General features: G+C 62.1%; 7 protein-coding genes across 7 annotated transcripts in view; 4 read left to right on the top strand and 3 right to left on the bottom strand.

The window, feature by feature from the left end:
* Window positions 1-594: 594 nt before the first annotated feature.
* RHTO_03864 (Amidase family protein) lies at window positions 595-2,838 on the top strand (the record flags this gene model as incomplete). The annotated part of the gene is made up of 11 exons (XM_016417533.1): window positions 595-834; window positions 895-1,031; window positions 1,090-1,147; window positions 1,208-1,301; window positions 1,355-1,561; window positions 1,647-1,685; window positions 1,742-2,011; window positions 2,068-2,287; window positions 2,343-2,457; window positions 2,524-2,656; window positions 2,711-2,838. 11 exons carry the CDS (start codon window positions 595-597, stop codon window positions 2,836-2,838), a joined length of 1,641 nt encoding a protein of 546 aa, XP_016271185.1.
* Window positions 2,839-2,977: 139 nt separating this feature from the next.
* Window positions 2,978-6,702, bottom strand: RHTO_03863 (mitochondrial exoribonuclease Cyt-4; the record flags this gene model as incomplete). The annotated part of the gene is made up of 3 exons (XM_016417532.1): window positions 2,978-5,696; window positions 5,756-6,482; window positions 6,540-6,702. The coding sequence occupies 3 exons, from the start codon at window positions 6,700-6,702 to the stop codon at window positions 2,978-2,980; spliced, it is 3,609 nt and encodes a 1,202-aa protein (XP_016271184.1).
* Window positions 6,703-7,305: 603 nt separating this feature from the next.
* RHTO_03862 (uncharacterized protein) lies at window positions 7,306-9,741 on the top strand (the record flags this gene model as incomplete). The annotated part of the gene is made up of 10 exons (XM_016417531.1): window positions 7,306-7,310; window positions 7,832-7,980; window positions 8,037-8,080; window positions 8,342-8,383; window positions 8,494-8,562; window positions 8,853-8,894; window positions 8,993-9,038; window positions 9,221-9,362; window positions 9,457-9,506; window positions 9,626-9,741. The coding sequence occupies 10 exons, from the start codon at window positions 7,306-7,308 to the stop codon at window positions 9,739-9,741; spliced, it is 705 nt and encodes a 234-aa protein (XP_016271183.1).
* A 1,867-nt stretch (window positions 9,742-11,608) lies between these two features.
* On the top strand, window positions 11,609-13,177 carry RHTO_03861 (uncharacterized protein; the record flags this gene model as incomplete). Its single annotated transcript, XM_016417530.1, has 9 exons — window positions 11,609-11,665; window positions 11,720-11,741; window positions 12,032-12,089; window positions 12,264-12,444; window positions 12,537-12,576; window positions 12,668-12,704; window positions 12,753-12,965; window positions 12,999-13,031; window positions 13,147-13,177. 9 exons carry the CDS (start codon window positions 11,609-11,611, stop codon window positions 13,175-13,177), a joined length of 672 nt encoding a protein of 223 aa, XP_016271182.1.
* A 494-nt stretch (window positions 13,178-13,671) lies between these two features.
* RHTO_03860 (uncharacterized protein) lies at window positions 13,672-15,027 on the bottom strand (the record flags this gene model as incomplete). Its single annotated transcript, XM_016417529.1, has 2 exons — window positions 13,672-13,905; window positions 13,969-15,027. 2 exons carry the CDS (start codon window positions 15,025-15,027, stop codon window positions 13,672-13,674), a joined length of 1,293 nt encoding a protein of 430 aa, XP_016271181.1.
* A 363-nt stretch (window positions 15,028-15,390) lies between these two features.
* On the top strand, window positions 15,391-18,188 carry RHTO_03859 (STAM-binding protein; the record flags this gene model as incomplete). The annotated part of the gene is made up of 8 exons (XM_016417528.1): window positions 15,391-15,639; window positions 15,708-15,761; window positions 15,821-15,931; window positions 16,014-17,283; window positions 17,352-17,509; window positions 17,573-17,704; window positions 17,803-18,005; window positions 18,089-18,188. The coding sequence occupies 8 exons, from the start codon at window positions 15,391-15,393 to the stop codon at window positions 18,186-18,188; spliced, it is 2,277 nt and encodes a 758-aa protein (XP_016271180.1).
* Window positions 18,189-18,489: 301 nt separating this feature from the next.
* RHTO_03858 (uncharacterized protein) overlaps window positions 18,490-18,683 on the bottom strand; it is a gene marked incomplete at both ends in the record, with an annotated part of 1,561 nt that continues 1,367 nt past the window's right edge. The window contains one exon of the mRNA XM_016417527.1: window positions 18,490-18,681. Within this exon, the coding sequence (XP_016271179.1) occupies window positions 18,490-18,681 (192 nt within the window). The remainder of the gene's footprint in view (window positions 18,682-18,683) is intronic.

The following is an 18,683-nucleotide window of genomic DNA, read 5'->3' as shown; positions in this document are numbered from 1 at the left end:
GGCTCGTGAGAGTGTACTGGCGGCGGTAGAAGCAGGTTCTGACTCTCGGCAGGATGGACATTCTTTCCGGACACTCTTCCCTCTCCTCACTTAGATTCTCCTCTCTCCCACTCGCACGATATCCGTGCCAGCTCGCTCGTATGCAAAAGTATCGTTCCACTAAGTTAGTAAATCCCGCGGGTCTCGCTGCCTCGCTCGACCAGAGACGAACCGGAAGCACCCTCCTTGACCTCCACCCGCTCACCTGCTCACCGTGATAAGGGCGTGGTAGCCGCGCTGTGCCGCCTTGCCGCTGTGCAGCCGACACGGCAAGCCTGCTGACTGTGCGTCCCACTCCTGCGACGCCCGCTTGGCGTCCCCTCGCGCTCGAGTGAAACGCAGCGAACGGGCTCTCGTTTTCTCGACGAGCCATCGGTCCGCTCGGACAAGATAGCTTCGGTGCGGGTCACGAGCGGTGCTCTTGAACGCGGGGCTACCGTCTCCGCTCTCCGCAAACGAGGTGGCATTTGCCCCGCTCCGCCCTTCTTCCGCCTCATCTCTCTCGTCCCCTCGCGACTCCGCTATTTGCTCAATCCGCTTGTACTCGCTCACACGATGCCTTCTGTCGACTCGAAGGACTGGAAGTCTGCTGCAGACGCCAAGCGTGAGGCGTTCAAGAAGCAGGTCGACTCGTATGCCTACGCCCTCCCCAAGGTCGATTCGTCGACGCTCGATGTGTCTACCATCTCGCTCGACGGCGTGATGGACCCTAAGCACGTCCAGATCACCAACATGGAGGTCGGCGAACTCGTCGAGAAGCTGCAGAAGGGCGAGCTGAAGGCTGTCGAGGTCGCAGTGCGTCCGATAAGCTGTTCTTCGGCTCTTTCGCTCTGCTGACGACGCTCTCGAGTGCAGAAAGCGTTCTGCCACCGCGCGGCGATCGCTCACTCGCTCGTCAACTGCCTGACGGAGGTTTACTTTGACCGCGCAATCAAGCATGCGGAAGAACTGGACGAAGAGTTCAAGGAGGGTGGCCCTGTTGGGCCTCTCCAGTACGTTCGGACACTCTCGAGAACGTCGAGGTGTCGCTAACGAAGGCGCGCCTTGCAGCGGTTTCCCCATCTCGCTCAAGAACCAGATCTGCGTCGAAGGCGTCGAATCGAACATGGTCAGCGTCCTTTCCGTTCGCGTTTGCCCTCGTAGGACTGACAATTCGTCTCCGTGGCAGGGCTACGTCGGCTGGATCGGCCGCGTGCCGAAGAAGAACTCCGTCCTCGCCGACTGCCTCGTCCGTTCGGGCGCCGTTCTCTACTGCCAGACCAGTGAATTCTGTCCCGCTTCCTGCCCAGTTCTCACACTGACGCCCTACTCGCAGACATCCCGCAGAACCTGATGTCGACCGAGTGCATCAACGCCATCTACGGCAGAACCGTCAACGGCTTCAACCGCAATCTCTCCTGTGGCGGCAGTTCAGGCGGCGAAGGCGCGCTCGTCGGCCTTCGCGGCAGTCTCCTCGGCTTTGGATCCGACATTGGAGGCTCGATTCGCGTGCCGTCGTCGTTCAACGGGCTGTACGGTCTTCGTGGCTCGTACAACCGCATGCCTTGCGCGTCAAATCCTTCAAACCGACTCCTGGCTCAACTGACCGCTCTTTTTGGGACGAACAGATGGCGGAGCCGACAACAGCTGCCAAGGTCTTGAAGCTGGTGAGCCTCCGAAGCTCCGCCTCGAAGCCGGCCGAGCGCTGACTTTCGCTTCGCAGTCTCATCCGTCCTCGGCCCGCTTACGACTTCGGTTGAGGGCCTTCAAATTGTCACTAAAGCCGTCCTCGCCGCCGAGCCCTGGCGCAAGGACCCGTTCGTCCACTACCAGCCCTGGCGCGAGTCAGTCTACCAGCTCGAGGCGCACGGTGGCGGCAAGGAGAAGCTCTGCTTCGCTTTCGCCTACTCGAACGGACTCGTCAAGCCCAACCCGCCTTACTATCGCGCGATGGACATGACTCGCAAGGCTCTCGAGACGCAGGGACACAAGGGTGCGAAGCGCTATCTCCTTTCGCATCCGATCCTCTCGCTGACTTGGGACCGACAGTCATCGACTGGTCCTTCCCCGAGCCTGAGAAGTGCTTCGACATCCTCAGCCGCGTCTATGGCGCAGACTCGGGCGAGGACATCGAGACTGAGTGCGGCAGGTCGGGCGAGCCGCGCATGTACGGTCTCTGCCCGCCCGAGAACCCCCCTCGCATCAGCGTCTATCAGTACTGGCAGCTCTGCTACGAGCGCAGGCTGTTCATGGCGACCCAGATCGAGGCGTACGTTCCCTTTCTTTTCGCTGGCCGATTGCGAGGCTGACTTTGGCTTTCGCAGGTGGGAGGCGACGGAATCGCAGACCGGCACTGGTCGTCCCGTCGATGCTGTCATTATGCCGACGTCGCCGTACCCGTCCTTCAGGCATGACGACCAGCAGGATGTCAGCTACACCGTTCGTCTCGTCCTTTCCTCCGACCTTCCCAAGTTCCCGCTCACCGCGCTTTTGGTGCGCTCGCAGGGTGTCTGCAACCTGAACGACTGGCCGACCGCCGTCTTCCCCGTCACTCGCGTCGACCCCTCCGTCGACAAGCAGCAGCCCGCCCACACCTTCCACAGCGACTACCCCTTCGACAAGATCAACTACGAGCGCTGTGCGTCCAGCTCTTCCCTGCGAGATGCGCCGAGCTGACCCTCTCGCTTCGCAGACGACCCTGAGGTCTTCAAGAACGCGCCGATCGGCCTTCAGTGCATCATGCGCCGCGGCGAGGACGAGGCAGTAATCCGGGTCGTCGAGATGGTCGACGCCGCTCTCAAAGCGCAGAAGAAGGCGTAAAAACAGAACACAAGGGTATGTATCATGACTTGCGAATTGCGGTTCGATGCGAATACAACAGAAGTACACGGGTCTATCGTTGCGAGGTGTCGGAGAGGTGCGAGAGAACGAGTGATGCGAGAGAAAGGGAGTGGAAAGTCTATCGACGCCGAGGGACGAGGATGAGACGCGACATGCCGCCGAGGAGGATGTCTTCGATGACGACGGGCATCGAGTCACCGCGCGCCAGCGTCTCGTGCTCCTTCGCCATCTGGACCGTGCCACGGAGACCGAGTTCGGGGACGGTGACTTCCTGCAGCCACAGGTTGTCGACGCTACTGAAAGTCGCCTCGCGAAGTGCGAGTCCGGTGAGGTTGTTGGCGAGAAGGTCGAAGAGTTGCTGGTCCTCGTCGGAAATTATGCCGACGGTCTGAGGCGCGGTGGTCGCCGCCTTGAAAAGTTCGAGCTTCTGCTTGAAGACCCAGAGCGACCAAAACAGCGACGAGGTGTGGTCGAGGCGCTTTCGACCCTTGAGCGCCGAGGTGAATCCGCTGATGTGCTTGAGCACGGCCGACTCGTCGAAGCACGGGAAGACGCCCTGAGGAGTGTCGGACGGGAGTAGAGCGCTCTTGAGCTGGTAGTGGGCGAAGAGGTCGCCGTACCGACGCAGAGGGGACGTCGCGCGGATGTACCCAAACTCGTCGTGGATTCCCATGGGCCAGTGCGATCCAGGCGTGAGGGAGAGTGTGCCCGCCCGGAAGTCGACGTGCTTCCTGAGGACCTCAAAGGGCGGTGCGGAGCCCGTCTTGGGGTTGCGCATCTTGAGGATGGCGTCGATCGCGGCAGGTTCCGACAAAGGCGGTCCTTGCCCGCGATACACCATGGGGATCCCCTTCTCGACGGCGAAGCGCGCTCCAGCACGATTCGCTGCGACCATGATCTCCGAGACGAGGAGATGCGCCGGCGACTCCATGTGGTCCAAGACGCTGTCGTCCCTCGGCAGTCGCACCTCGACACGAGGCGGCCGCGCATAGAACGTCGGGACGCGCGCCTCTGACTCGAAGTGAGGCTCGAGAGGCGTCGGGGCGACCTTGACCGTGGCGACAGGGTACTGCCAGAAGATGGCGGTCGACTCGACTCGGCGGCGGAGCATGCGCTGGGCAATGCGGAGCATTGTTTCGAGTTGTCCGCGAGCCTTCGCGTCCGTCTCCAGCAAGGCGTCCTCCGTCGGGCGAACCACCTTCGCGCTCGCCAGCGCAGCCTCCTCACCCTGCTCCCACGGCCGATTCGCGACGAGCGTCCCCGGCGGCCTTGCCTGGAAGCCGAGAACCTTGTCGACTGCGTCGTACGTCAGCCGCAGGACATTGCGAACGATGCCGGCTTTGACGTCCACCTCGAGCGCTTCGCCGGTCTCTTCAACGACGCGCACACCGATGCTCAAAGTCCGCTGCTCGCCGCCTTCCTTCGCGCCGAGACTGAGGTGCTGGTCGAGAACGAGGGCCTTCGGCAGCATAGGCCAAGTTCGCTGCGGGAGGTACTCCGTGTGGTCGCGGACGCGAGCAAGTTGCGCCCAGAGATGCTCGGGCGGGAGAACCGTGGTCGGGTCGGCGATGTGCGCCCAGACCCAGCAGGTCTGCTTGCCGTCGCTCGTCGGAGGTGCGGGGACGATGGAAACGCCGTCGTCCAGCTCGAGAGCCGTCGAATCGTCTATCGTGAAGACGCGAGTCTGTCCGAAGTCGTGGCGGACCGAGTCGTGGGCGTCCGAGTCGTACAACTTGCTCGCCACCCGCGCCTTGGGGTTCCCGCCGTCTTTCGGAGCCTGGGAAAGCTGTTGCGCAACGCTTGAACCGATCTTGTCCCACGTCGGAAGCGTCGTCGCCTTGTCGTGTACAGTCCAATCCTCCCATGGCGCGACGACGCCCACCTCGCCGAGGAAGTCGCGGATGCGCGCCTTGTCAATCTGCGTGTTCGTCTCATCGAACGGCCACCCGTTCTGGGCGGACTCGCGGTCGACGAGCTTGACGAGGGCGGGAGCAGTCGAGAGGTGAGGTTGCGCTTGAAGGAGACGCGAGATGGCAAGCGTGTCGCGGAGGAAGGCGAAGATCGTCAAGTCGGAACTCGACCACTCGTTCTGTGCCCCGGGCGGAGGCGTAAACGTTGGGAGATTGTAGCGAGTCGTGTCGATGGTAACCGAAGCCTCTTTTCCCTCCCGCTGCTTTCGTCCCCATTCACGCAGCCTGGCGCACTTCTCCGCCCATGTCGCCACGCGCTCATCCTTCGCCCGCACCCAGCCGCGCACCTGCTCGAAACGCTCGACCTCCTTGGGCGACCGCAGATCGAAGCGGCCGGTTTCGCGGAGCATGTTCGAGTCGGCGAGGAAGTATTCCGGCTGGGAGAGGAGGAGACGGCACATGGCGATGCGAGTTGCGACGGTCGGGCGTGAGATGCCGAGATAGCGGATCGCCTTTTCGATGTCGATGCTCTCCGTAGGGTTGACGATTGAAGGCTCTTTGCGATCCCGCGCAATCTTGGCGCGGACGAGTTGATAGAGGTTGGAGCCGCCATTGAGAAGCAGCTGCTTGTACTGCGCATCGATGGCAATCTCGAGACTGCGAATCTTCTGCAGCATTTGCAGCCGCTCTTCGGCGAACGGTCGGCGGTCCATTCCCTCGGGCAGCTCTTCGGTCTCGACGCCGTCGAGTCCCAGTGCGTAGGCCTTCAGCCTCGAAGCGACCTGGGGGTCGACGAAGTTGGGAATGGCACGGCTGACGTCGTCTTCGAGGAAGATGTCGAGGATGCCGCTGGCATTCAGGATGGTGCCGACTTTGGCTGACCTTCGCGAGATACAGATGAAGATACCGTTCTCAAGCTGCGCGCCACTGCGAAGATGCGTTTCAGTAAGCACTCGTGCATTACGAAAGCGGCAGAAGCAACGCACCGGGTAGTCTCGATGAAGTCTCCCGGCTGGAACGTCGACTGAGTGCTGTGTTGGAGCCCGTCGGCCGACTCTGCATCCTCCCACAACCCGCCACCGAGATCCGCGCTCTCCGACTCGTGGTCAACAATCGTATCCTCTGAAATGCGAGCGCGACTGGTCGAGGCGGAGGTCGAGAAGCCTCGAACCTGCTGTCCGAACACGGCGCCTCGTTCTTCGCCACTACCGATCTGTCGCCGACTGCCTTCTCGTCGCGGAAGGAGGTCCTGCTGCGCGACGGTCCGGCCTCGCTTCGTCAAGCTATGCTCGACCTGCTCGACGTCGACAGGGACGGGCTTGCTCCGCGCATCCTTCTTGACCAGCCGCCGGGCGTACGCCGGAATGTCTCGTCGACTTGTCGGCTTGAAGCCGCTGGTCGAAACGTAGCCTTTCGCAACAGCCGGGAGCGAGCGATCCGCCTTCTCGCGAAGTTGGTGTTCGTAGGTTCCGTAGATGGCTGTTCGCAGTACCCGCTGGTAGATTTTGGCGTGAGGGTCCTGCTCAGGCGTCCCAGGGGCTTTGGGCGGCTGAGATGAGGAGGGCGAGGAGAGAGTCGAGGTCGAGGAGGTGAAGGTGCGGACGATCGAGGCGGTAGGTCGGCAAGTCGCCGCGCGTGACGAACTCGAGAGCATCGTAGAGGACTTTCTGCGACGTCTCAAAGGCCCTTGCTGGTGTGGACGAGTGGCGAGAACTGTCCGAGATGAGGAAGGTGAGAACGGCTCGAGAGAGGAGCGAACGGCGTGCGCACCTCGGTGGACCCGCCAGACACTCAGTCGACCACTCGCGGCAGCACTGCCAGCCCGAACAAACAGAAAAGCCGTGGAGAAGAGCAGTGTCGAGGGCGAAGCTTGCGGTTGACTTTCGATGAATTGCTCGCAAACGCTCGCTGGGGCCACTGCTGCCGCAAACATGTTTGGAGAGCACTATTGACTTGCTCAAGCTTATGCTCGAAGCGCCACGATACGAAACTTCGGCCGTGGCACTTCCTCGAGCGATGAGGAGCGAGGGCTGGCGGTGAACGGCTCGCGGGACCTGGAGGACGACTGAGGCTGCACAGGTGCGTCGCCTGAACTGTCCGGGCCTTTCCACACGCAGACTTGGACGCAGCGAAGGCGAGCAGAGCCCCTGCGTCCTCCTCCGCCTCTGTGTCTCCCCGTATGGGGCCAGGGTTGCCTGCCACGATACAGCTGCTATGAGACTGCCCAGTACATCCAGCCAAACCTGTCTTCACGGGCCAGGCGGTATCGAACGGCGAGACTCCTGCTCACGCTTGAGTCGCTCGCAACCCGGACTGACGAGGACTTCGACGGCGCACACTTTTACAGGGCGACTCTTCAGGCCGATCCGTCGACTCGACGACCCGCTCACCAACTACGACTGTGGGAAGACCCGGCTTCGGGCGGTGCGGATTCAGCAGGCAATCTCCAGCTTCAGCTCGACTCGCTTCTCGAACACGAGCACACGCCGGATGGTCCCGATCGACTCGCCTCTTCCAGCATCGCAGCTGTATCGACATGACGTGCGTACTGAAGATCAACTTCAGGCGGGACTTCCAGCGATACAGCTTGGAAGTCCAACCCCGACTGGGTGTTGGGACAGTCTCTCCGAGGTACGAGGCGGGATCAGGACGGTGATTCAGGCGTAGTAGCCCAAGCACTCTCTCGTACTGTCGTCAACACCACAAGGTAGGCCTTCGCCCGTGTCAGTCGCCCGTTCGCCCGCTCAAGCGAGAGAGGCAGTCTCTTCCTGGCTGCCTTCGCTCATGCTTTGCTTCCTAGCGCCTGGAGCTGGCTAAATCGTGAGTACTGTACTGCCACGCTCGTCTCGACGCCTTCACCCGCCGCCCTCGCTGGACTTGAACCCTCTCACTCGCCCTCTCGCCTCTCTTCCTCCTTCACTTCACTCGCTCTCGCCATTCCTTGCTGAATCCGCTCGAGCAGCTCACCATGCTTTCTTTACGCGCACTCAAGACTCCTGCTACCGCTCGCACGCCCTCCCACGCCGTCCTCGCGCTCTCCTCGACGCGCCTTTTTCGCACAGACCCTCTCGACGTGTCATCACCTTCTACAGCCCACTCGCCCACTTGACTGGGTGTGCGACGGCCAAGACGACTAAGGGATCGTGCTCGAATGGATGGAGCTGCGCGGCACGGTGCTGGGAGGACTCGCTGGCGGTTCAGGCTGAGCGAGGTACGTTTCCACTCGCGTTGCCTTCAACCACTCTGGCTGACTACTCTCACTCGCAGGCGAGCGGTGCGACTTGACGTTCAGATTGGCCAAAACAGACCGGGTGCGTCGTCTCAGCTTTCCGAGCTTTTCGATGGGAAGGCGAGTCCTGGCTAGACAAGCCTGCCGCTGGCTCTAGCGAGAAGCGCTTCTTGGCGAACCGAGAGGCGTGGTCGCACTCCTTCGCTCGTCCTGCCCGAGCGACCTAGCCGCTCACCCTTTGCGCAGGCGGGGGAAGGATAGACCGGGTCCAGGGCGGACCTCTCTCGCGGATCAGTAGGCTCCTCACGGATCGCCAAGGGGCTGACCGCGGCGCACCCTACAGAATCCTTCACCTGAGCAAGACGGTGAGACGTCCGCGAAGTGGGTGCGAACCTGCTTGCGAATCTCAGGTCTGTCGCCGTTTGTTCACTCTCTCTCTCTCTCTCTCTCCCCCGCAACTCGAAGAGAGCTGATTGGGGCTACTCCTCTTGCCAGTTTGCCGCCTCATCACCGCTCGACGAGCCCAAGCCTTGCGCACATCCCGCCGCTCCTCATCTCATGGAGGTGCGTGAATCCTCTTCCGGGCTGTTCCTGCTCCACCCCACATGCGCTGCGCGGAGTCGAGCGATGTGAGTGGGTACACATGGGCTACATCGTCTACGTCGACCGGTTCCGTCCGGGTTTTGCGTGCGCCAGTGCGATCAGAAGGCCAGTCGACGGCTTCTGGCTGGGCAGCAAGTAGCGTTCTTCTCGTCGAGGGAACGCCTAGCGATTCGAGTGTTATCGAGAACACGTCTCTTTTGTCGAGAATCATGGGCAGCGGGAACTGACGAGGTCGGCATTGACGCACCCAGGCATGCTCGCCGTCGACGCTCAAGCTGGCTCACTCGTCAAAGGTGCGCAGGTTTCCGTCGAGCCTTCCGTTGGTCTTCCTAAGAGCCGCACGATGACCCTGGACTGACTAGACGGCACCTGCGCACCTTTACTCTCGCAGACTCGCGGTCTCTCGCGTCGCACTCTCAAGCTCGCTTTCAAAGCAGGTGCGTCGGTCTCCATCCGGGCTGTCTCCGGTCCACGAGTACCAGTTCATGAAGCAGCCTATGCCTTCCACGATTACTACTGCCCCCCTGCCATCCTGATCAACGGATACCATCCGCACAAACGATGACACAGTCGATTGAGATTACCCGGAGACTGACAAGGTTGGCACCGACGCACCCAGCTCTCTCGCTCCACTTCATCAAGACGAACCTCGCCCGCTTCCAGTCGGGCTCGGCCTCTTCTGCTTGCCTACACCACATTCTTCGCATCGACTTGTCGGCGAGCAATTCGCTCTCCGCGTGCTCCTTCTCATCCGTTCTCCAGTACGCTGGTCTCTCTCGAGCTGTCGTGCGGCGGCGCCGTTGACCCGGGCTACCCGAACTGACAGAAGGCATTGGCGCCTCCTCACTCTCGCAGACTCGCTCGTCTCGCTTCCCCGCGCATCATACCGCCCCTTCCGAATACAGGTGCGCCGGTCCCCGTCTTAGCTGTCTATCTACTGTGGTTACCTCGTCGTCGTCGTTGATGGAGATGGTCGGTCTCGACCAAGGCTACCTTTGTTCCGCGGGACTTTGAGACGCTACAGCCGTCAAAATGATCGTTGCGGGCATCACGATCGCGTCAATAATCGACGTTCTATCGACCAGCAATCGTCACACCGCGCTCGAGAAAGCGCGGCAGAAGTACATGGACGCGGACTGACATGGACGGCACCGGCGCACCCAGGTTCAGCTCGAAGGGGGGTCCTTCGCTCCCGAATCTCGCAAGGTGCGCTCGTCTCAGCTCTTGGAAACGGTCGCGCTGAACTGACGCGTGCCTAGGCGCTTCTGCAGACTCGCGCTTCAGCTTGCTCATTCAGGTGCGTTAATCCTCGCCCGGGCTGCCCACCTTCTACCGCCGTCTGCAGCCGTTCTCTGAAGAGCGCCTTCATTCATATTCATGGACCTCGGCTGACGAAGGCGACATCGACGCACCCAGGTCTCGACGTCGGCTCGAGCGAGCGCCTCGACTCGCGATCGGTCGAGGTACCCACGTCTTCCTCTGTCTAAGCCTTCCTTGTGATGACTCTCGTCCCGTCGCAGCGTCTCATACCCGCGATCGAAGCGAGCTTGCCGATAGCGAATCGCGCAGGCGAAGCAGGAGGAAGAACGCTAGGCGTGGAAGGAGTCGACCTGGCCTGCAATGTCGTGTATCCGCGCTTGTCACGCTGGAGAGAAACAACTGCTCGTCACAGCTATATACGTCCTCGTCTCACAGTCTTCGGAGGAGGAGGAGGAGGAGGACGGGGTAGTCGGCGGGTGCTTCACACGCGGGCTGTACCTTGCGGCTAGTCTCCCACTTTTCTCGCTCGCGAGAACGTAAGCGAGGCAACACACTACTCAGCTCATTGACGACGTCCGTCTCCCTTTCTTCTCTCCCACTCCTCGCTCTCCCTCCTCCCTCTCACCCGCACCCGCTGCGAATGGAGCACTACACCTGTGGACGATACTGCTGAGCTTCCAAATCCTACTACCATGCTCGCCCACGCCTACGACGCCCTCGTCATCTCACAGACGAACCTCACGCTCGTCTCGATGAAGTCAGCACGGCAAGGAGGACAGCTCGCGAAGGATGGGACAGACATTGGGCGGCACTTGGAGGTTCAGGAATGCACCTCGGAGGCGACAACGCTCTCGCGCAGCGGGCGACACCGCTCGACGACCCGCTCACGCCTCTCTCCCACTCGAGGCTCACTCGATTTCGCCTCACGCGCTCTGGTTGGCTCAGAAGTGCTGCTGCTGCTTGAGAACCGATCGCTCGTCGAGCCACTGACCTCCCAACGCGCTCCACGGCCTTGCTGCACCGCTGGACCGCCTCACCCACCCTCGCCTCCTCTCCCGCCTCAACAGCTCTCACGCGCTCTTACGCCCTCGGACGGCCCGCCAGACGCCACCCAAAGCCTTGCCAAACACCAAACATCTCGAGAATAGGACACGGCAGCGCAGGAAGGAGCGAGACGGGTTGGGGAGGAAACGGTCGCTTCGACAGGCAAGTCGCCCTCTTCCTCATGTCTTCGCACTTGGATCTGACCCAAACGCCCCGCTCGGCAGGTCGAGATCGCCTCAAGAGATCACCCTCATTCGGTACGTCGCCCCAGTACCTCAGCCTGCCTGTTGCGCCGGCACTCCGCACCCGCGTGGAGCGATCCGGGTCGAACGGCAGCAGCTCTCTCCACTCCCCTCCTGCCCCTCGGGCACCTGCGACTTGCCGTCCGCGAATACCTCATCCACCAGCTCCACCCCAAGGGTACACCTTCCCTTCGGCTACGCCGTCCACATCCCTTCACCCCGTCCTTCGACTATCCTCGCCCCGTCCTTCGACTATCCGTCGCTATCGCCTGCGCCTCCGTCGGCGTACCATCATCATCCAGCTCCTCGATATGAGGTCCGATAGTCGTGCGAGAAGCGCATTCCGCGCCCTCGCCGCAGCAGCTGTCGTTTGCGCACGGCTTGACATGGTGCTGAGGGCGACGTTCCTCCCATAGGTTCTCGCTCCCGACGTCGACTTGGCGCGCTCGTCAAGACGGACAATGTGTCAAGGGCCGCCGCTCGTCAAGGCTCCCGCTCGTCAGCAACACAACTTCAGGGTGCGTGTCCCCGCCTTCTCGCTTCGACTTCGGGGCTGACGATTGGCCTCGCAGCTTGATTTCCTCGCCTCAAGAGGTGCGTTGCCCCAGTATCGAGCTTTCCGACCCTCTCCAGTCGCCATCGGCGGCCACCCTCTGTTCCGAAAAGGCGAAACTCCGACAACATCACGTCTCCTGCTCGATTCCGTCCGCTGCCTCCCACAGAACATCAACAAGAGCTAGTCTGCGTTTTAGGATCGACAAGATGCTGAGGGCGACGCACTCTCGCAGATCGTCTCGCTCGCTCGCCTCTTCCGCGGCTCCACCTCCAAGGTGAGGGTCCTCCTGATCCACTTCGAATCCGCCTCACTGCCTTTTCCTCCGCAGATCCGCCTGCGTCTCGATTGCCCCCTCGCCCCTCAACTCTTCTATCCCGCAACTCACGGTGCGTCGATCTCCGTCCGGGCCTTCCCTCTCCACCCCGCTGTGTTCCGCGCCAGCGCCGCGGTTAAAACATGGGCTACGCCGTCAGCTGGCTCCCCCGGGACCAGTAGTCGGGCTCTCGGCGCTCAGAAGCTCGCGCGTACCGACTTCTCGCGCTCGAGAGCGGGTCTCACAGCACTCGTCTGCGGCCGCACCCCCCGGGTCACGCCCGCGAGTCGCTCACACCTAGCATTCGATCCGCATCAATGCTCCGATCTGATGCCATGGGACGAGGGACTGACGAGGTCGGCATCGACGCACCCAGGTTTCGACTCGAATCGACTCGTCTCGGATTCGGCGTCGCCAAGCCTGTCGAGGTGCATTGGTCTCCGGCTGAGCCGCTCTCGATCCTGACTCTTGCACCTGCCTTTGTGCCGAGAACTGACATCGCCGGCACCGACGCACGCAGGCCTCGCTCGTCTCGCTCAACTCGGTCACGAGCTCGCAAGGTGCGTCAGTCTCCCCGTTCGAGCAAGGAGGATCTGGCTTCGCCGACAGACTTGACTAGCACGGGCACTGATGTACCCTTCTCCCTTGCAGCGCGCCTCTTTTCCCGCAAGACTCGGAAAGTTTCCGGGTGCGTCGATTCTCGCTCGAGCTGTCCAGAGACTACCTTCGCTCGCAGCATCGATATCTTCATGTTGAACATTATTCATTTGGCTGACAAGGGCGACATCGACGTACCCAAACTCGACCCGTTCACTCGCAGAGAGAGGTGCGTCGGTCTTTCGCTCGAGCTGCCCAACTTCTACCGCCGCGCGCAGCAAATCGCAAGGATCACGGACGAGACGAGCAAGGAGATGATCAAGAAGCCGGAAGACCTACTACAAGAAGTACCGTAGGCTGACAAGAGCAACATCGACGCACCCAGGGCTTCAATCCGCTTTTTCTCGTCGGGCGCACGGTGCGTTGATCCTCGCTCGAGCTACCCGTCCTCTCCCATCGTCCGCAGCAAGACCAAGACCGTCAAGATTACCGAAAAGATCTTTGGTTGACAAGGGCGACATTGACGCACCCAGATCCGCTTCCACTCGCGAAGGCAAGAGGTGACTAGATCCCCAACCGAGCTATCCCATCATCATCTTCATGGACGAAACCCGGTTCACGGTTCACGACGGAGCGGAACGGACGGGCAGAATGGCTCGTACAATGGGACTGACGGGACGGCATCTTTCGCACCCAGCCCTTCTCCTCCTCTCTCGCGCTCGTAGACTCGTAACAGGAGTGGATGAAACAGGGTTAATTCTTACATGACACGACGAAGAGGAACGACACGAGCGAGAGAGAATGAGACAAAGACACGGCAAGATGTGGACAGAACGACGAGCGAGAGAGGGCGGTTTTGGGCGCGCGAAGGAGAAAAGGAGGTGCTGCAATAGGTAATAGAGACAATGACAAGGGTCGGTTCGGTTCGAATGTGTTCAGGGAGAGAGGAGAACGTGCGGTCGTGAGAAGGCGGGTCGTGAGAAGAGCTCAGCGGGCGGATAGATACAACGAGCGTTGGATTCGGTTTGCGAGTTCAGTCGGGATGGGAGGGGGCGGGCTCAGTAGCCGCCTCGGAGGATCCTCTCCCCCATCGGACTCAACTTCCTCCCCTTCGCGCCTCCCCCCTTGCCCGGGGGCGCGAGCGTCCTTCCCCTTGCGCCCGACGCAGAGGGCTTGGTGTCGGTCGTGAGGGCGGGAGGGGCAGGTGCGGAGGTGAGAGAGCTGTGCGAGGGTGTGAGGAGCGTTGGGGCGGGGTGGGAGGTAGAGGGAGGAGCGGGAGCGGGTTGTGAAGGCTGTGCGCGAGTGGGGGGATCAGTACGGCTGGGGAAAGGGGAGCGAGCGAGAACGAGACGTACCTTGCGAGAGCCGAGTCCACCGATCGAGAACCGCCTGAACAGCCCGAACCCAGGTCCGCCTCCTCCGCCCGCCTCTGCCGACGAAGGCGTCTGCAGCGCCGCGCCCGCACTGACGACTCGTCCGAGCGGCTGCATCATCTTGAAGGGGTCGGTCGTGGGCGACGTCGACGTCGAAGGCGATCCAGACGAGGTCGAAGTCGTGCCGTTTGGAGGCGAGGCGGCGAAACCGGTCGTTTTGATCGTCGCGACTGAGCTCGAGGGGGAGACGGACAGGCCCGCAGAGGTGCTCGCTGCGCCGGCGGAAGCGAACGAGAGCGATCCCCGCCGCTGGAGGAACGAGTCTGTCGCGGGAGGGCTGCGCGGCCCGATTGCTGCTGGCGAGGGACCGGTCGAGCCTGCTCCCGCCGCGGGCCATCCCCACCTCGCTCCGCCAGCAAAGAGGCTGCTCGAGGCGGGGGGCGTCAGAGCGGGCGGAGGAGAAGGCGCGTCGTCGTCGTCTTCAATCGCGAGTTCGCCTCGCTCGAACGCAATCTCGGGACCTTCGCACACGCCGCCCAGGGTCGCCGAGGGCTTCCCGACCTTTCCATTCGAGACGGAGCGAGCCTTGCCGGTGTTTGTCGCGGGGAGAGCGGGTGCGGCGGCAGAGGAGGGCGACGACGAGGGGGTCGGGAGCGAGCCAGCCGAGGTTCCGGCCTCTGACGACGACGAGGGCGAGGTCGAGAGGCCCGGGACGGGGGGTGCGAGGTTCGCTGTGCCCGTCGCAGCGTCGCTGATGACGATGGGCCTGCCCTGGTTCGGGTGTGCGCCTGTCGAGGCCCTGCGGACGTGATGGAACGCCTCGCGGAACTCGTCCGAGTGCAAGGGGTTCTGCTGAGTCGCGGTCGAGCTCGGTGGGCTGAGAGCGAGTCCCTGGAATGCCTTCAGTGACTGTGAGAGTGCTGAGCTGGTGGGCGAGGTGGACGAGGCCTGGGGAGATGAGCGTGGAGAGGACGCGATGGGGACGGGCTGGGGCTGGGTGGTTGATCCCCTGCGCGAGTGGGTTGCGGTGTGTGTGTCCATGGCGAGCACTGTAAGCCTCTCGAGCGCTCTCACGCAGTCACAGCGAGTCCAAGGGAGAGTGACTAGCGCTAACCTGATGAGGCGGTCGGGAAGCGGGGAGTGGGGGATGGAATACAAACTCGCTCAATACAACATTGTAATGCTTGGACTTGTAATCCTTCTCGCTCACCAGCACGAGGTCGCCGTGCTCACTCGATCTCGCTCTGCTTGGTACTGCTGGGAGAGCACTCGCTGGACTCACATCGACAGCCACTCACCGCTCCAGCTCGCCACGGAGTACCGCGGACCGTCACTGTGCCTCCTCTCCCCTCCTCATCTGCTTCCCGCTCAAACACACCGCTGCACTCGCTGAACACGCACAGGATGGCCGCTGCGCTCTTGCGCAAACGCTTCAAGCGCACGAAACAACCTACCGCAGACCCCGCTCCGCCCGCTTCGTCTCTCACCGCTGAACTCGCTCCCTCGTCGGCCGCTCAGACTCCCTCGTCTACTCCACCACCCGCACCGACCGATCCACCGCCACGCTCCTTCGCACAGCTTGCGGATATCGCGGACGAGATTGTCGCGAGCAGCTGGGACCCGGGCTTGCCGCTGAGGCATTGGGTGCGGGCCGTGAGGCAATTGGAGGTCGAGCGAGTCTTCGCGCTCTTTCGTCGCGTTGTCGTGCTGAGCTGACAGAGTGTGGGAGTGGTGTGTGCAGGGCGCAGGTGTACCAGGAGGAGGGCAACTACGACGCGCGTCTTCTCCTTCCCTTCCCCTCCGCCGCTGCTAAATCTCTCCCTCCACCCGCTAGATGGCCTTCGTCCGCGTCGCTACCATCCTCAAGCTCCTACAAGACGTCCTCCCACGCTTGCACCCTGAATGGCGGACTTTGTCAGACGAGCAACTCGGCGCAATTCACCAGGTGAGTCCAGCCGTGGTTCAGTTCTCGGCATTCGCGTCATCGAGCGGGCACGAGTTGATAGCGGAGGTCTGTTGTCGCACAGCGCATCGCCACCTTTTCCGCAATCCACGCCTCTCTCAAATCCTACCTCGTCTCCCGCACAACGACCTACTATTCCTCTCTCCCCTCCTCCTCTTCCTCCCAACTCACCTCCTCTCCCTCACCCGCTTTAACGCTCCGAAATACTATCACCCCCGCCGCCACAACCTACACCGACTCGACCGCTCCTCCCGCACGCCTTCCCTCTTCTTCCTCGTCTTCTGCCGAAATGCCGAGTGGTGCGCACCCCAGACGTGCGGGGGCGCGGGAAAGACAAGAGGGAGAAAGAAGGACTGCGATAGGCGAGTTGAGGAGGGGGTTGGAGGGGATGAGAGGGTTGGGGAGGCCGCTTGTGGCGGGGACAAAGGAGCGGGTGGAGGACCTCAAGGGGGCCCTGCCTATCCCTGGCGACGACGCGGAAGAAGAGGCGTTTGCGAACGAGTCGAGGCCGACGGGACAGGCGGACTTGCTCCCTCGCGCTCAAGGTCGTCGAATCCCGAAACTCGGCGAGACTTTCGTCTCTCCACCTCCTCCGATCGCCGTTCCTGCCTCAGCACCATCGGCTACCCATGCCGGACCCGCGTACCCGTCTCTCCACGCGCCTACGGCGTCGACGTCCGGCCCAGCGAGGACGAACGAGCCGAGCGCGCCGTTACCGCTTCCTGGAGAAGGCGAGTCGGATGAGGAATACAGTGAAGAGGAGGAGCCAAAGCAGCACTACATTCCCCCGTATCCGCCCGTGCAGGCCGCCAATGTCTCGCCTCTCGCTCCGTCTTATCCTCAATACCTCGGTCCCTCGCCTTCGCCGCCTACAGCGCAGCACTACCCAAGTCAATTGTTGCAGTCTCTTCATGCTCCGCCGCAGCAGCCTCATTCGCATCCGTCTTTCCCGCCTCAGCCGCCTCAGTACCCTACTCCGCCCATCCCACCCATCCCGCCTGTCCCTCCCGTCCCGCCTCCCGCTTTCTCTTCCCATCCTCAACATCCTACACCGCCCTCAACCTATCCGCAACCGTCCTCCCAAACGCACTTGCCCGTCCCTCCCTTCCCCCCTCCTCCTCAGCCCTCCGCACCTCCCAACCTCCCTTCCATCCCCGCTCCTTCCGCTCCTCCTTTACAGCCTACACATGACGCGCCGCAAACGTCGACTGCTGCGCTAGGCCGATCGAGGAGCTTGAGTCTTGCGAGTACGGTTTCGAGGAGGATGAGTGGAAGGGAGGGGAGGGGCGGGTTGGGCGGGGTGGTGGAGGTGGAAGTGCATGAGGAAGCGGAAGGTGCGCGTTTCCTTCTCTGCCGCTCTTGTACTGTCCGCCGGAGATACTGACTCTCCTTGCATCCGCAGACCAAGACGACCCCTCCCTCGTCGCAACAACCGAATCCGGCGCCCCCCTCCGCACCCTCTTCCTCCCCGAACGCCTCATCCCACACTTCACCGACATCGTCGCAGCTCGAAACACCGCGCGGAATATCGAGACCTGCGGATTGTTGCTCGGTCGACTCGTGCGTTTCGCCTCTTCTCCTCCAACCTTCCTTCTGCTGACGGGTGACGGGTGACGAGGACAGGCGCGGGATGTTTTCACGGTTACGCATTTGTTGGTGCCGAAGCAGGAGGGGACGAGCGACACGTGCACGACGATGAACGAGGAGGAGGTGTTTGAGTTTCAGGACAGGAGGGGGCTGTTGACGCTCGGTTGGGTGCGTCGCAGCTTCTCCCCTCGCCACGCTAGCCAGTCGCCTCGCGCGATACAGGACGTCCAAAGCGGACCTAACGACTTCCCGCTCTCGACGCGCAGATCCACACCCACCCCTCCCAAACAATCTTCCTCTCCTCCCTCGACCTCCACACGCACGCCTCGTACCAAGTCATGCTCGCAGAAGCCATCGCAGTCGTCTGTTCTCCTCGCCACGACCCGAGTTTCGGCGTGTTCAGGTTGACGGACCCGCCCGGGTTGGAGGTGGTTGGGACGTGTAGAGGGCAGGGGGCGTTTCATCCGCAGTGCGTTCGGCCCTTCCTCTGACGTGACTCAGGTAGAAGAACGAGCTGAAGCGATTGAGCATCTTTGTGCCCGCGAAAAACAGCCTCGACCTCCCGCTCTACACTGATGTCGACAGCGATTTTGGCCACTGCAAGGTCCGCGACCTGCCTTTCGAGTGCTGCGACTTGCGGACAGGAGCGTAGACGGCGTGTAGACGAGCATAGACGTCGCCAGCGCAACGAAGCGGAAGGCGATGACCTTCTCAACTTCCCGCTCGCTCGATGAGGAGAGACGCCTGAAGCGGGATGCAGTGCAAGAAGATGGCTGCGTGGTTGATAGAACGACTAAGAAGAGCGATGAGAGGTGGCTGCGATATGGATGTCAACGATAAACAGTAAGGAATGCGAACGAGCGAAAGGTGCGGGTTGCTGACAGATGGGATGCGATGCGAGCGAGGCCTGCGAGATGGCATCCCGAGAGGCGCGAGTCGAGGGGTGAGAACGGTCACTCGTGCATGCGAGCCTCCTCCTGCTCCTTGAGCTGCTTCCTCCGGGCCCGCTGCCGCCCCGTCAACTTCTTCTCCGACCGCGCGCCCATCCTCATCGGGACAGCCGTCGTCTCCGCCTCGCGCTGCGGCTGAGCCTGTGCTGCCGAAGACTGCTGAGCGGCCGAAGTCGAAGCCATGACTGCCATGCGCT

Source organism: Rhodotorula toruloides (assembly GCF_000320785.1).
Source record: "Rhodotorula toruloides NP11 unplaced genomic scaffold Scaffold23, whole genome shotgun sequence".
Taxonomy (NCBI): Eukaryota; Fungi; Basidiomycota; class Microbotryomycetes; order Sporidiobolales; family Sporidiobolaceae; genus Rhodotorula; species Rhodotorula toruloides.
The sequence above is the reverse complement of the archived record's forward strand: the minus strand, read 5'-3'. Positions and strand labels throughout refer to the sequence as shown.